The following is a 15,106-nucleotide window of genomic DNA, read 5'->3' on the forward strand; positions in this document are numbered from 1 at the left end:
TACAATGGCTGCCTCTTTCTCTTCAGGGGCCCTTTGGTAGTTTTCTTGAAGAGCCTCGGTTGGGAGCCTCTGACAGCAGTTGCTTTGACACAAGCTTTGCCACTAGTGTTGGCTGCTCCCTCTGACTGACCCCAAACCCCCCTCTGCATTTTCCCAGGCCTCCCACCGCCTGCACCCCTGGGTTTCTGATCTCTACTCAGTCATTTGCCTTTCTGGAGATGACTGACAGCTGGATCACTTGTGGGTTCTCTATCTGGCCTTCCAGAAGTATAGTCCTTGGCCCCATCTCTGCCTCTTTCCCATGAGGCTGTCTGTTGCTTGCTGTCTGTCTGTCTGTCTCTCTCTCCTCTGTCACCAGGCACATGTGTTCCTCACTGAACATCAGGGGCCAGTTGCTAAGCTTCTGAATAGCTCCTTGAAGCCTTCATCCTTCCACTTCAGATGGGAAAGGCCACCCCACCCCACCCCACCCCCTGGACAGTCTCTCCACATGAATTCTCTGCCTTTCTTAGCCCTGTGGAGGCGCACAGTGGGCTAAAGCTGATGGAGCTGGTTTCATAATATTTGGGACAGTTGGAGCTCCTCCATAGTTGATCCAGCATGTAAAAAAATTGGCCTTCTCTGAATCGGCCTTCTTCGGGACCCCTGCTAAAACTCGGAGACAGCAGGGAGCCCATTTTAAAATCCTCAAATAAAGTGGATTTCAGCTATTTCCTTTGATTATTTCCTTCCCACCTGTAGTTCATCCCTAGTTCTTCCCTTTGACCTGGTCTGTCTGGGTCTCCCTGAGAGTGAGGAAGACCCCCAGCAGCGGTGGTGGTTTGTGGGAGCCTGTCCCACAGTCTCTGGGCAGCGCGGGAAGGAGCGGCGGATGGTGGGCGCGCCTGGCACCAGCGCCTGTCCAGTGCCACCTGCTGGGAGCAGGGCTCCCGGCCCACAGGGCTTTGGAAGGAGCCCAAGACCGCTCATGCTGCCCACAGAAGCGCAGCGTAATGGCGTTGGAAGATGATGCTTCAGCAGGCAATAAACACTGATTACTAGCTGTGTTAACTTTTCATGTTACAGTTTGTGTGGCCATTAGAGGAGATAAGATTAAGATTTATATTCATTATCCTCCTTTGAATAACTGAATATACAAACAGAAAGCACTGTTCTCAGTAAGTGCTACATGGAACTCCACCTTTCTTGATTTTGTTATCTGTCCAGAAAAAGGACAGCAGATTTTAAAACCTAAGAGGAATTTTAAAACGAAATAGAACTGGCAAGAGAGCTCAAGAACAATTAAGTTCAGAGTAACCAAGAATACACTTGCCATACAGGCTCCCAGCTCAGCTTCTTGCAGGAAGGATGCTCAGTGAGGAGAGAGGTGACAAAGTCCCGCACTCATCCTTTGCTCAGAAAGATCCCGTTTTATCCCATAGTTTCAACGTGTCAGCAACACAGTCTGTTACGTTGCAGTCGGATTGGGAAGTTCTCGGCAAATGGTTCCAAGGCTTAGTCATTATTTCCTGCAGGTTCACCAAATTAGTAACAGTGCAGGCTAATGACTCAATTTTGTCTTAATGTCCTTGTTCATATTCTTAATATATGTAGATCTTGCCCTATTGCGTAACGTTTAATGTGGGAACACTCGCCAGGGATAATTGTGGTTCTAACTCCATCGCATTGTTGTTTAGTACTTGAAAATGGGAAAGTGGGAGGCTTCATGTTTCTATAATTAATTTTAAAACAGCATTTTATAAAATGCTGTTTGGATAAAGAATTTGTTTGTATTGGAAAGGGAAAAAAAACACAAAACCTTAATGTCTCTCACTCGGGGAGATTTTTCTTTTCCATTGTCGTACTCGGGCTGTTTCCACAGTCACAATTACTGAGCCAGCACTGAGGCTCTTGCAAGGCTGCCGACCAGAGTATTTCAGAGAAAGGAAGTAAGGTCTAGCACAGAGTGGTGCTGTGAGCTTTGCTAGTCCTTCCTCTGTATGCCTCACCTTGCTTCACACACACATGCCCACTCCAATGCCTAACATTCCTAATTCCCCCCAAAAAGTGGGATCTGGCTGTTTTTTTCCATATTGGACATCATCACCTTGATCCGACCCACCCTCATCTCTCAGTGAGACTATAAATGGGTGTTAGGTGCCTGTAATTGCCTCCTAATCAGTCCCCAGGCCTGTCTACAAAGAGCAACTTGAAAAGCTTTTATTTCTTTTTAAATTGCCTCATAAGCCTCCCACTTGGAAGAAAATCTCAGCTCCTTGCGATGGCTCACAGACCCCACCCGTTCTAGGCCTGCTGCCTCCCACCACTTCTCCTGCCCCCCGGGCTCTCCGTGTTCTCACCACACTACCTCCACCCAAGCTCTATCTACCTCAGGGCCTTTGCACATGTTTCTCTGCCTGGAATGCTCTTCCTAGGGATTTGAACTCATTGGCTTACCCTTATCCCTTGGAGTTAAATCACATGTCTCCTCCTCAAAGAGGCCTTCCTTGACTCCAATCCAGGAGCAACCCCAAGTTATTTTACATCTCCCTCTTTATTCCCTCATCTGATGTCTCCCAGTCAGAAGTTAGGACTATTTGTCTAGCTGAATGCCTACTCTATGCTTTGTTTGGTGCTGAATCCTTAGTGCGGAGAACACTGCAAGTCCTAGGGGCTTAGTAAACGGTAGTTAAATGGAGGGAGTGAATGTTGTGTGCAGGTGTTATGTGTATGTATTGATTTTTTCCTGTGTGAAATTATTGTTGACCCTGCAAGACTACATACCTTGCCATGTTTTAATTACTTAAAACGTCAGTCTCATTTCCTTGTCATTTTAATGCGGTTGCCATTGATTTGGAAAAGCTCTATTTCTAGTTGCTAACCTAGGAGTATGTGAGTATCATTTTGAAATAGTTCACTTTGACCCTCTCCTCCTTGGAGGAGGAGCTTTGGGGTCCAACCCTAACTCTAACGTAACCTGTAGATCTGAGACTGAGATTCAGCCAGAAAGCTGAATTAAACTATTGGAGACTTCAGTGCATTATAATTAGTCCCTGCTATTACTACGAGCCCCCAAGTGCTCTTTCCTCTTCCTTAGGAGGTCCCTCCAGGCATTGGTGAGGTGGGGCAGGGAATCATGCTTGGAGGCCAGCAGGGCGGTGGTACCCCTGAGAAAAGTACTGGGACCCTAATAAGCAAACACCCTGTTCCCATTTGGCCCCTGTGGCAGTGGCCACCTGCTGATGCGTCCTCAGAGCCGCCCTCATATGGCTGTTTTGAAAAGTACAGCCTTTGCAGTGGAGCATTTCTGTTAATGTCCCTGTCATGTATACCATCTGTGTTTAATACTCTGGTGTTACTAAATCTTTTGCCTGCATCTTAAAATAAGAATTTCCTATTTTCCTCAGATAGTTATATCATGCTTCCTTTCATTGATATGTGACTGATCTCTCTCAGATTAAGATTTAAAGCTCTCATGCTCTAATTCCAATGTTATATTTAGACAATATTATCATCATCATCATCATCATTGTTCTTGTTAATACTCTAGTAATAATATATATAGTAATGATTTACCTACTAGAATAGGGATATTTTGTAAACCCAGTGATATTAACATTCAAACCAACTCTTAAGTACCTGGCTGACATGGTCGACTGAGACTTACACTGGGCTCTCTCCACTGCTTTGTTTCACACTTTAGGGTGCTTGCTGTGCTGAATATGAATTCAGTCACTTTCCAACAACAAAATTTGGGGGAAGGGGGAACTGCTCTAAATTTGCACCTATTTGGGCTGGGCTATTTTTTGATCTCTCTCTTGTTGATCTCTCCACACGACACAGAGTACGCTTCCTGATGGGTGGACGTCACGGAGAATTTAAGTTCCTGCCTCCCTCTGGCTATGCCCCTTGCTATGAAGCCTTACTTCCCAAAGAAAAGATGAGATTGGAGCCTGTCAAAGAATATAAACGTGACACTGAAGGCATTAGAGATCTGTTGGGAACCACCCAGTTCCTCTCCCAAGCCTCCTTCACCCCATGCCCCATAGACACCAGTCAGGTAGGTTCAAGCTGCCAACAGGAGGCAACCCGCACGGATGAAATAACAAGGCTGCATCCTCTCTCTTTCTTTGAAACATTCTGTAGATTCTATAGGATGGTCAGACACTGTGAACTGTTACTCTTCATGTTTCTACCAGATGAGTAGATTGAGCTCTTTCAGGATTTCTCAGCCAACGAACAAGTTAGGCACGAGCCACACATGAGGCACTCTACTAGGCTCTGTGAGGCGTGCACAGAAAGAGTTCAGTTTTCTCTGGGAATTCCCAGAAGCTGAAGCTGTAGAAGGTGAATGCATTACTTTTTGAAGTCCAAGTGTAATAAGTGCAAAATGAAGAGTATGCAGAGGAAATGATAGAGATACCTTCTCGGCTAGAATGGGTCCAGAGCCTGTGTAAATAGGACAGAATTCAGTCAGGGCCTTCAGTAAGCTCACATGGGGAGGGGTGTCCAGGGTGAAGTAACAGGAATGGGGTAAGTAAGGAGCTAGAAGCAAAAACACAAAGTGCAGATGGGTGGTAATGAATATTCTCATGTGGCTGGACGCCTGGAGAGAGAGGAGCATGTAGGACGGGGGTGGGGAACCTCCGGCCCGTGGGCCAGATACAGCCCACAAAATCATTTGACCTGACCCTGCCAAGGCAGCTGTAGGCGGGACTTGAAATTTAATAAATTCAATTAACTGTTTGACCAAATATACAGCAGGCTAATTTTTAAGTTGATAATTTTGTATGGCTCATGAATGATGTTATAAATATCTAAATGGCCCTTGGCAGAGAAAAGGTTCCCCGCCCTTTTCCCCACCCCTGATGTAGGAGAATAGTTGGAAATAAAACTGAAAGAAATGGGATAGAGAGGAGAGCTTTGAAAGCGCTGATAAATGAACATTTTTCCCCTTCCAGGGTCTCTATTTTGAGAGAGACATGTTCACATGGTTATGCTGAGGGCCATAAATAGCTTTCAGTATTTTCTATAAACCAGTGCTACTCAAATCACTATTCTAGGTGTTAGAGAAAGTAAATGAAAAGGGACCTTGTGTCTGAGGTGCTTGGGTTGATAATTTGTAGGCATATAGCTCTTTTGGTATGTAACAGGTCTTGAGCACGTATTTCTTCATAATATTCATATGACGCTGTTACATTCAGCTCTGTGTCCATGCTCATGAGTTTCCTTCTCATGTCCTGTAGCTGATCACTGTCAAGTCCCATCAAATAGAAACTGCATCATTTCTCTGCCTGCTTCACAGAGCCTAGTACACCACCTGGAGAGTAGTTGGAGTTGAGAACGTAGATGGCAAATGGGAGGAACCTGTGAGCCAGGGTGATCTTCAGACTCCATCATCTGGTCCATGGGTATTCTACACAAGAAGCTTGCAGGCCGAAGGACCCAATTAGATTTTCCATGGGCACAAGTCGCCTAGTGCCCAAGTGGGCAGAGAGCACAAGCAGGAGCACGATTCCTGCTTCTCTGTGCTGCCCTTCTTACTGAGTTATCAGAACAGTATGTGTTACCCAGAAAAGGCTTATTGGAAGAAATGGGGCCTCTCAAAGAGATCAAAAGAATGAGGGAAAGTCCTGATGAGGGGGGAGAAGAGGGCTTGACCAAAGAGTCAGAAGAGTTTCTAAACATGCAGAATTGAACATTAGAAATCAAAGAGCAGAGATAGATCCATAAGCCAGGAGAACAGTGCCAACAGGAACCAAAGCCAAACTGGTATGGGCCCTGGATCTAGGGAAATGTGGCTGGGAAACCAAATAATAGGGAAGGACTCATTGGAAAGGTATAATTATCTTGAAGGAGACCTTGTCATTTTTTAGAATCTACCGTTCTGTGAAATTATTGTCAAAGGAGAAGTTAAATATCAGGTACTCACATAGAGTCAACTCCATTTTCCCTGGGGTACATTAACCAATGTGCAGATTAAGTATCGCTAACTAGAGCCCTGTAGTTATACATGACCAGTGCCCCAGTACTTGAACCACCCCCAGCCCTTGGCTGAGCAAGGGGAGAAAGGAGCCCAGCTCTGAGCAGCCCAGCCCCAGACACTCAGAAGGCAGTTATCAAGCCAGCATTACTCTGTCCCAGGTAGTCACCAGCTGAAGTCACTGACATTGTGATCTGGGTTATGTGTGGAGGCCTCTTTCACCTAAGCATGTGGCTCCTCTGATGTGCAAATCTACTTCCAAACTGTGATCAGCTAAGGAGCACTTAGCTTAAACAGATTATCTTAGTTAACCAGTAGAATCCAAATACAGTTGTAATTTGTTTTATTACTGTAGTAGTAAACTAAAAAAAATAAGGAAAAAAAAAAACTGCTTGGGCCCCAGTTCGTGACCTCAGTGGAGAGGTATGAGCAAAGTTCCAGAAAAACACAGAGAAATTGGCCCTAAAGGTAACTGAGGAAGACTTCCCAAAGGTGGTGATGTTTGAGCTCAATTCAGAAGGATAAATATTGAGGGTCTTTGTGTCAAAACCAGAGCTGGACAGCAGTTAAAGTGGTAAAAACAAATTTTACTTAGAATCTATTGCAATAAAGAGAAAGGAACTCCAGCAAAGAGCTGAGCTCAATGCTGAAAACAGCAAAAACAAGTGGGAATTTATAGTCAAGGAGAAGGTTGGGGGGTCAGTGATGGACAGTCACTAAAAGGAAACATCAGGGGTTGGGATGGATTCTTGCTAAACTGATCTAACAGGATTCTAGCTGAAGACAGGCCAGAGTGATCTGCTATCACCTGCCAGATGGTGAGGGATGAGAAAATTTGATCACATATGGGAGGTGATCAAATATCAGAAGTAGTAGATTCTCACAAAACTGATTTAGCAGGATTCTTGCTGAAATTGGGGCCTTGAGGGCAAGGCCAAGGATAGAGCCTAGTCAAAGGCACATGTCTAGAGTTTGGTCAAGGAAAGAGTCTTTGTCATTTGTTATGTGGTGTGGAGGGGTGCATATGTATATGTGTATGTATTATGTGCATCATGGGGAGTATTAATGAGGTAAAGTTTGCGTATGCAAGGGCACAGAACTGTGGGACACTGTGACCTTTTGGAAGAATTTGGAGAGGTTTGGAAAGGATGTGTTTGGGAGGACAGTGATGAGACAACTGAAGAAAGACACTGCATGCTTAGTTAAGACATCTAGTCTGAGTCTTAGGAGTGCCAAGGAGCACTTGGAGACACACGGGAGGGGTGTGTTTTAATGTGGTTTTGTTTTTGTAGACTCATCGCTCTGGCCAGTGTGGAGTATAGATTGGGGGCGGGGGAGTAAGAAAGACCAACTGTGAGGCTCTTACAGTGGTCCAGGGAGAAAATAATGAGATTGAGCAATGTAGAGGAGAGGACTCTTCAGAAAGATGCTTAGTGCGTAAACATGACGTACTTCATGACTGAGTAGGTGGAGGGGTGGGGGGAATGGATGATGCCAAGAGCAAAGACACTAGGGTGACTTCCAGGCTTAAAGCAGTGGTGGGGCCATTTAACAAAAAGAGAAAATAAAAACAAGAAGAGAAAAAGGTTTTAAAGGAAAGATGAATTCATCTTCAAATAACATATTAAGTTAACTTTGGTGGGAAAATCCTGCAGGCAGTTGGAACAGTGGGTCTGAACTTCAGGAGAGACCATGGCTGGAGGTGCACTTACTTGGGAGTGCCCGGCTACGGGGAGGTGAGATCTCCCAAGGAGACGGCGTGGGGAAGTGAGATAAGGCCCAGGGAAGCATTCACAGGAAGAACACACAGCACCAATATCCACAAAGACGGAGAGGGGTGGACAGCGAGGAAGCCAAGAGAGGAAAGGATCTCTGGAAGCTGCTGCTCTTAGGTCACATGTAGTGAAATCAACTAGGGCACCTGATCCATACAGATTCCATGATCGATTTCAGTACAACTGGATCTTGTAGTTCTGACTTCCCACTTGTTCCCTTTCCTTTCAGGTGGTTTTGCCACCTCACCTAGAGAAGATCCGAGACAGACTGGCTGAAAACATCCACGAGCTTTGGGGAATGAACAAAATAGAGCTCGGCTGGACTTTTGGCAAGGTACCGGCTCCAGGGGCCAGGCCCAGGCGGATCACCAAGGGGTGGCTCGCCTTGTTACCTGGAAGGGTTCTTCAAAGACCTGAATGAGGAGGGGAGCCTCATGAGCCAGAACTTGCCCCCCACTACCACCTGCCTAGCTTCCTCTGTGCTCAGCTTCAGGCTTGCTCGGTCGTTTGTTTAGTATGATCAGGAGTGCTGAGGGGACCAGCTCTGCACGGACAGAACCAGGAACCTACTTCCCTTTTTACTCTGAAATGCTGGTTTCCTTTATTCTGGGGATAGCGATGTGGTCCATCCTCAGCACCCCTTTGAAAACCCTCTCATCTCCCTTTCATTTGAGAAAAGCTGTCCTCTCTGCATGGGTGACGAAAGGCTGATTCATTGTCTTGAATTAGAATTTGTTTAATATGGCTTTCAGATGTATCACTAAGATTAATGGACACTCAGAGGAGGTTAAGGAATCTCTTTCACTAGAAAACATTTTTCAAAGAAGCTGAAAATTGCCTTTGTTCTGTGATTTGAGTAAGGTCACTTTGAAGGCAGAAGGACAGGTGAGTTCTGAAGCTTCCTGTGACCCTGACACTCTCAAATGTGCACAGTCCACCTTAGTTACTGCAAGGGCTCCTACACTCTAGCTCATATATATTGGCATAGCTACCATGAAATATTCTCCTTAAATCTGACCACCTCTCTGCTAGATGCTCGTATAATACCACAAACCTCTCCTTTAGAGAACTAAGCACTGTTGCAGCTTTACCTTTATTTCTATGATTATTTTATTCTTGCTCCCAGTTCCTGGAGGAGGCTGTATCCCCTCCATGGGGCTGGGGCTATCCCAGCTCACCACTGAACTCCTAATGTCTAGCTCAATGCCTATGACATAGTAGACACTCAACAAATATTTGTTGAATGAATGGCTTGATTAGTTAATGTCTGTCCAATACAGTAGCCATGGACCATATGTGGCTGCTGAGCACTTGAAATGTGACTGGTCTGAATTGAGATGTGCTGTAAGTATACCATCCATACCAGATTTTGAAGACTTACTGTGAAAAAAAATATAAAATATCTGTCTCTTATATTACTTATTAAAATGTCAATAAGTTGGATATATTGGGTTAAATAAAATACATTATTGAAATGTTTCTTTCTGCTTTTCTAATATGGCTATTAGAACATCCGAAATTACAAATGTGGTTCACCTTTGTGGCTGACTTTAGATTCCTAATAGAAGCACTGGTCCAGATTCTGTAGTCTGTGTTCTCAAGAATGCTGCTGATTGGTAGCATTGTGGTTCCATGAATTCAGCCAGGCAGGAACGTGGCTACCACGTGTAAAATTGCTTCTGTGGAAAAGTATGCTCTGAATGCGGACACCTGGCTAGAAACAAATGCACAGAACACAAGCCATTGACAATCAGCAAATAGCTGTCTTTGTCTCGCCTGATAGAGATGGCCTGGCCCATGTTTCACACTGTGTCCTTTACTGTTTTCCAAGTCAATGCCAGCTGTCAAACTTAAATTATATTCTTGATGTTGTCACCTAGATACGGGATGACAATAAAAGGCAACACCCCTGCCTTGTGGAGTTTTCAAAGCTGCCCGAAACTGAGAAGAATTATAACCTGCAAATGTCAACTGAAACCTTAAAGTGAGTGTTTAATTGAGTTGAATTTGGACTAAACAGTGAGTGGGTGATTTAATGCCTTGTAACCCAACTTCAAAGATATGTCTTTTGCCTAGAAAACATGATGCATTCTGATAAATTAGAGGGTGATTATTCATGCCGCAATGGGATTTAGCAGAGTGAATGACACATCCACCATTGTTATTTAGCGTATATATTTCTTTAGAGGCCATTTTGCTATTTGCCATAGGGAGGGAAAATGTAGGCAGGAAAAAAGAAACACAAAGGACCAACTGCTTCTTATAGGTTAAAGCTTCTTTCAGGTTAAACCAAGAAAAAAAGAGAAGACGTTTCTAGAAACCAATGGGAAAATAGGGTTTGACTCACTTAAATTCAATTTTTTTTTAAATTTATCTTTATTGTTGAAAGTATTACAGATGGCCCCCTTTTCCCCCCATTGATCCCCTCCACCGTGCATCCACCCCGCTCCCAGGCCTTCCCCACACTATTGTCTGTGTTCATGGGTTATGCATATAAGTTCTTTGATTAATCTCTCCCCACCCACTCCACAACTTTTAGCTTCTCTGTGATCCCACCCATGATTAAAAGCCTAATTCAGACTTTAAATTTTTTAGCCCAAGTTGGTATCTCCCATCTTGAATTTCTTTGGTGCCTGTTACCTGTTCTCTCTCTAGTTGTCAGGGCAGAGCATTTTAACACTGTGATTTTGTTGGCATAACAGTGCTCGGTCATTGTGCCTTGTCTCAGGGCTCACATGTGTGATGTCTTCAATCACCCTGATGATTCTTGAGGGTGCAGCTCTGGTACCTCACAGGGTCTAGCACAGCTCAAGTCACTGTGCAGGAGCGCACAGTCAATACTCACTGACTCATGGAATTGCTATTACGATCCTGTCTGTTCCCTGGAATCAGAAGCAGGATATAATTCTAAGTAAATTTATAAACTCAAAAATGTCTCGAATTGGGCCTGTGAACCAACTTTTTAAAATATATTCTTATGCTTGCTATCATTTGCATCTGAGGTTGGCAAACTGTGGCCCGTGGGCAATCTCACCAGCCACCTATTTTTATAAATAAAGTTCTGTTGTAACAAAGCCAAGCTCATTGGTTTGTCTATTGCTTATGGCTGCTTTCACGCTTTATATTGGCAGAATTGAGTACCAGAGACATATGGCCCAAAAAGGCTAAAAGTTTACTACCTGACCCTTTACAGAAAAACTTTGGTAACCGCCTGGTCTAAATGAATGATGACTGTCTGTTTCTATCAACTCAGATGCGGGAGAGGGTTCTTGCTGACCTTTACCTTGCAGTTGACCCTTGTCTTTCCCTCTGTTTCATCACAGAACCCTCCTGGCCTTGGGGTGCCACATCGCTCATGTTAACCCCGCTGCTGAAGAGAATCTTAAGAAGGTCAAACTGTCCAAAAAGTAGGTGATTTTTTTTTTTAATGGTTTTAAGATTTCAGTGCTTCAGTCTGAATTTTTTAACTGGGAGGATGGGAGGCCCATGCACAAAGGCAGGTGACAGCCCCAGGTGCATGCTAGCTCGGGATGGCTCCCCGAGCAGGAGCCTGTGGAAGTACAAGTGTTTCCATCCTTTCCCCCTTTTTGCCCCTTCTGCCTGGATCTACGCTACTACTGTTAGTTTTGAGCCAGGAGATGCAGCACTCTCGGCTGGCTGTGCTGCCTTTGATCTGTAAAAATAGCAGTTGGCACAGGAGCCCGAAAATGGTTGGTAGCCACAGCAAAGATTCACTCCTCTGGCATTGGGCCAGGCGTATAAATCCTTTGTAGAAATGGGTGTCTCTGCCAAGATTTAATCTGGCCCCTAAATCTGCATGTGTGTTACTCTTCCTCTCTCCCGCACCCTCAGGGTCACGGGGGCTCACACACTGAGATTCGTGCTCACCTGCACATCCCCTGGCTCGCTGGCACACTGGCACGCTCTCCCTCATGTGCCAGACTCGGATGCTCACACATTCACACAGGTGTCATAATTAGTTATGAGCCAGGGTGTTGCCAGAATTAACCAAATGCTTCTCTTCCCTTCTTCCCGGTGAACCTCCCAAGCCCCACTCTCAGAGCCTGAGAGCAGCATGCCTGAGAAGCAGCAGCTGGAGGGGCAGCCTGCTGGCCAGGGCTTCTGGGTCGATGCCCAGCAATCAGTGCATGTTGACTCTGCCCAAGATCAGGAGTCCCAAGAAGGTGGACAAGGGGTAGTGTCTTATGCCTACAATAGACCCTGAATCTCACGCTGCTTAGAGGTTCCTGGGTAGTGTGAGCCTTGGTCTACAAGTCATCGCCTTTAGGTTCTGGCCCTGGTCTGGGCATTCAGTGGCCCTGCAGCCATGAGTGCCTCTGGACGCACGTTCCCACATGGCCATGATCAGCTGCTCCTCTGAGATTCACTCCACAGAGTGCCCCTGTCCTCTCCATTCACACATGCATCCACCTGGACTCGTACTGAGCTTTTTCCCATCTTTACATTATCTTCAAATTAAGGACATTTGAGGCTGTGACTCCTGGACTGGACACCTAACCACTAAGGAAGGTCACTTCAAGTTCACAAATTCTCTAATGCCATGATTTTTTAAAATTCCCAAAGTAAAGGTTTAACTTTCTAAGACTGAGTGATCATTCTCTGCTGATTTATAAGAAACCATTTGGCTCAAGGTCCTGTCCTTGCCAGTATGGTTAGAACCTTTTGTGTTTTAAAGTAAAATGAAGGAGTTTCTGGTGATGTTACAGCATGGTAAATGTTCCCGTTATTTGTAGGGCGTGTAAGTATTTTCTTACAAATAAGGTTGGATTTGCACTGACCATCCACTTTCTCCGACAGTCTCCTTTGAATCTGTGACACACATTCGCAGAAAGGATGGTAGATGAGGGGCTTCATCTATGGACTTGAAATAGAACCAAGCTGTCCATTCTGCCACAGGGTAGAGCCTATGACTGTAGCCCTATTTTCATACTTTTCTAATCATGTGCTATGGATCTAAAATCTGGAATGGGGGAGTCATTCAGATCAGTTCAAAATACAAATTTTTTTCCATTTACTTGTAGCTACATGATGTCCAATGGCTATAAGCCGGCCCCTTTGGATTTGTCTGATGTGAAGCTATTACCTTCTCAGGAAATTTTAGTGGATAAGCTTGCAGAAAATGCACATAATGTCTGGGCAAAAGACAGAATAAAACAAGGATGGACCTATGGCATTCAACAGGTGAGAAGTGCTGCGTCAGGCCTGCTGGAAAGGTTAGGAGATGTGATCATCCATCAACATGCCATTGTTTTGGTGGGTGTTAGACTGGAAGATGGGGGTTGTCCTTGCACTCTGTCCCTCCTGCCTCAGCTCCTTCATTATTTATGAATCTTGGGCCTGGATGGCTTTCATAATGGTCACATTGACATTAACTCCAGGCACAACTCCAATTTTATAGAAATGGACAGGCTTACTTTTCCTTTGTTAGGCTGGTTCACTTGTGATCCTGTTGCCCTTTGTATGTGCCCACAGGCTGCATCTGCTCTCATCCCCCCTGTCTTGCTGCATGCTTTGTGGAGAGTTGAGCTTTCATGCTGGTCTCCAAGGCCAGGGTAAGGCTCTCACAAATCCACATCACAGCTTAGCAGTATTTCTGAAGTGGTTTCAAGTATCTACCATGGAGAGTGAAAAGGAGGGGACACTAGCCCAGGAGAGGGGCAAACCAGCCTCCCAAGAAGCCTGCGCCCCTTATTTCGGTTCATTGGGCCAAGATTCCTGGGCAGCCAAGATTCTTAGCTGGAGCAGGAGGCAGTCTAAGAGCCAGGGCACAGCAAGGATTTAGGTAGAGTTTAGAGCCAGAGTTCAGCCCCAAACCATCTGGCACACGTCTCTTCTTGACATGCTTCCTTCATCTCAGTAAATACCAGGATTAGTGTCAGGGAAGTTCAGGAGTTGCTGTGTGTACACATTTTCATTCATATGTGAGCCTCTGAACCTACACATGTATAAAAGCCAAGAAGACCACGACTACAGGAACTGTGGTAGGGAGGGGATTGGGGGGGTTCAAACAGCATGTCAGGCATATTTATTTATAATGACTGCTCACTGCAATTATCATTGTCTTCTCAACCCTCTCTAATGAACTGAGGCAGACTAATACAAGTGTGTGCCTACTGCAAAGAAATGGACTCACTATGGGTCTGCCACCTTTTCTGATGTGCTTCCAAGAACACAGATGTTTCTCTGTTAAGAGGCTGTGAGGAGACTCTAACAGTTTAAATCATGGTATGATCATTCCATGGGGGGTAGTTACGAAAACCCCATCTGCCTTGCCTTGAGAATGGAGGTTCCCAACCATTTCATGACACTGCATTTTCTTCATAACCTGGCATTATTAAAGTGTGGGGGTTTTTTGTTATGTCTTTATTAATTTCAGAGAGAGGAAGGGAGAGGAAGAGAGAGAGACAGAAACATCAATGATAAGAGAGAGTCATTGATCGGCTGCCTCCCGCACGCCCCCGACTGGGGATCGAGCCCGCAACCCAGGCATGTGCCCTGACCGGGAATTGAACCTCAATCACCTGGATCGTTGGTCGATGCTCAACCACTGAGCCACACCAGCCAGGCAAAATGTGTTTCTTTAATGCTAGCTTTGGACATTAGTAAAATTTTTCCATTTATACTCAGTCCTGAAGAGAAGTAGTAAATATGTACATTGCCAAATATCACAGCACTGGGGGAAGGGCTAGCAGACTCCTGTGAGGAAGCCAGGACTGCGGCTGAGAATGCGTGAGTGGGACGAGCTACTGTAAAGACAAAGTGCATTTTCTCCAAACCTCTTTTCTCTGGCTGTGCGTAGGATTTGAAGAACAAAAGAAACCCCCGTCTGGTGCCATATGCGTTACTGGATGAGCGTACCAAGAAGTCAAACAGGGACAGCCTTCGGGAAGCTGTTCGGACATTCGTTGGTTATGGCTACAACGTGGAGCCATCAGACCAAGAACTAGGTAAAGCGTGGAGGTGCTCGTTCCGGCCCCAGTTTACTAAACATGCTCTTCCGGGGAAATGCTAACTTTCAGTAGGTCTAACTTGTACCGTTAATAATGATATTGGTGCTGAGAGCACTACACTAAATGGTGTATTTTAAGAAGCGGTGGGGGGGACGGGCGGGGAGAATCATGTTTGATGATAAAACATTGTCCCACTGACAGATGTGTCTGTGATGAGCACGTCTATGCCCCAGTCCCACAGGGAATAAGTTACCCTCCAGAGTAGCTGAGCTTTTCAGATTATTTGGTCACAAAACCTTTATTTCTTTTATTTTCCAAGCATGTGAATATCAGCTTACTTTTGGACCAGGTAATCTCATTCCTAAATGAAATTCTAACACTGATTAAAATACCAACTT

The 15,106-nt window shown here is 45.1% G+C and overlaps 1 protein-coding gene across 1 annotated transcript in view; it reads left to right on the forward strand.

Moving 5' to 3' along the window:
• The window catches only part of RYR3 (ryanodine receptor 3), a 472,085-nt gene that overhangs the window by 269,788 nt on the left and 187,191 nt on the right, over nt 1-15,106 (forward strand). Inside the window, exons 22-27 of the mRNA XM_087815056.1 lie at nt 3,823-4,039; nt 7,967-8,071; nt 9,618-9,721; nt 11,061-11,144; nt 12,780-12,939; nt 14,558-14,705. Coding sequence (XP_087671182.1) covers nt 3,823-4,039; nt 7,967-8,071; nt 9,618-9,721; nt 11,061-11,144; nt 12,780-12,939; nt 14,558-14,705 — 818 coding nt within the window. The remainder of the gene's footprint in view (nt 1-3,822; nt 4,040-7,966; nt 8,072-9,617; nt 9,722-11,060; nt 11,145-12,779; nt 12,940-14,557; nt 14,706-15,106) is intronic.

Source organism: Miniopterus natalensis, chromosome 1 (genome assembly GCF_054644295.1).
Source record: "Miniopterus natalensis isolate mMinNat1 chromosome 1, mMinNat1.hap1, whole genome shotgun sequence".
NCBI classification, from domain to species: Eukaryota; Metazoa; Chordata; class Mammalia; order Chiroptera; family Miniopteridae; genus Miniopterus; species Miniopterus natalensis.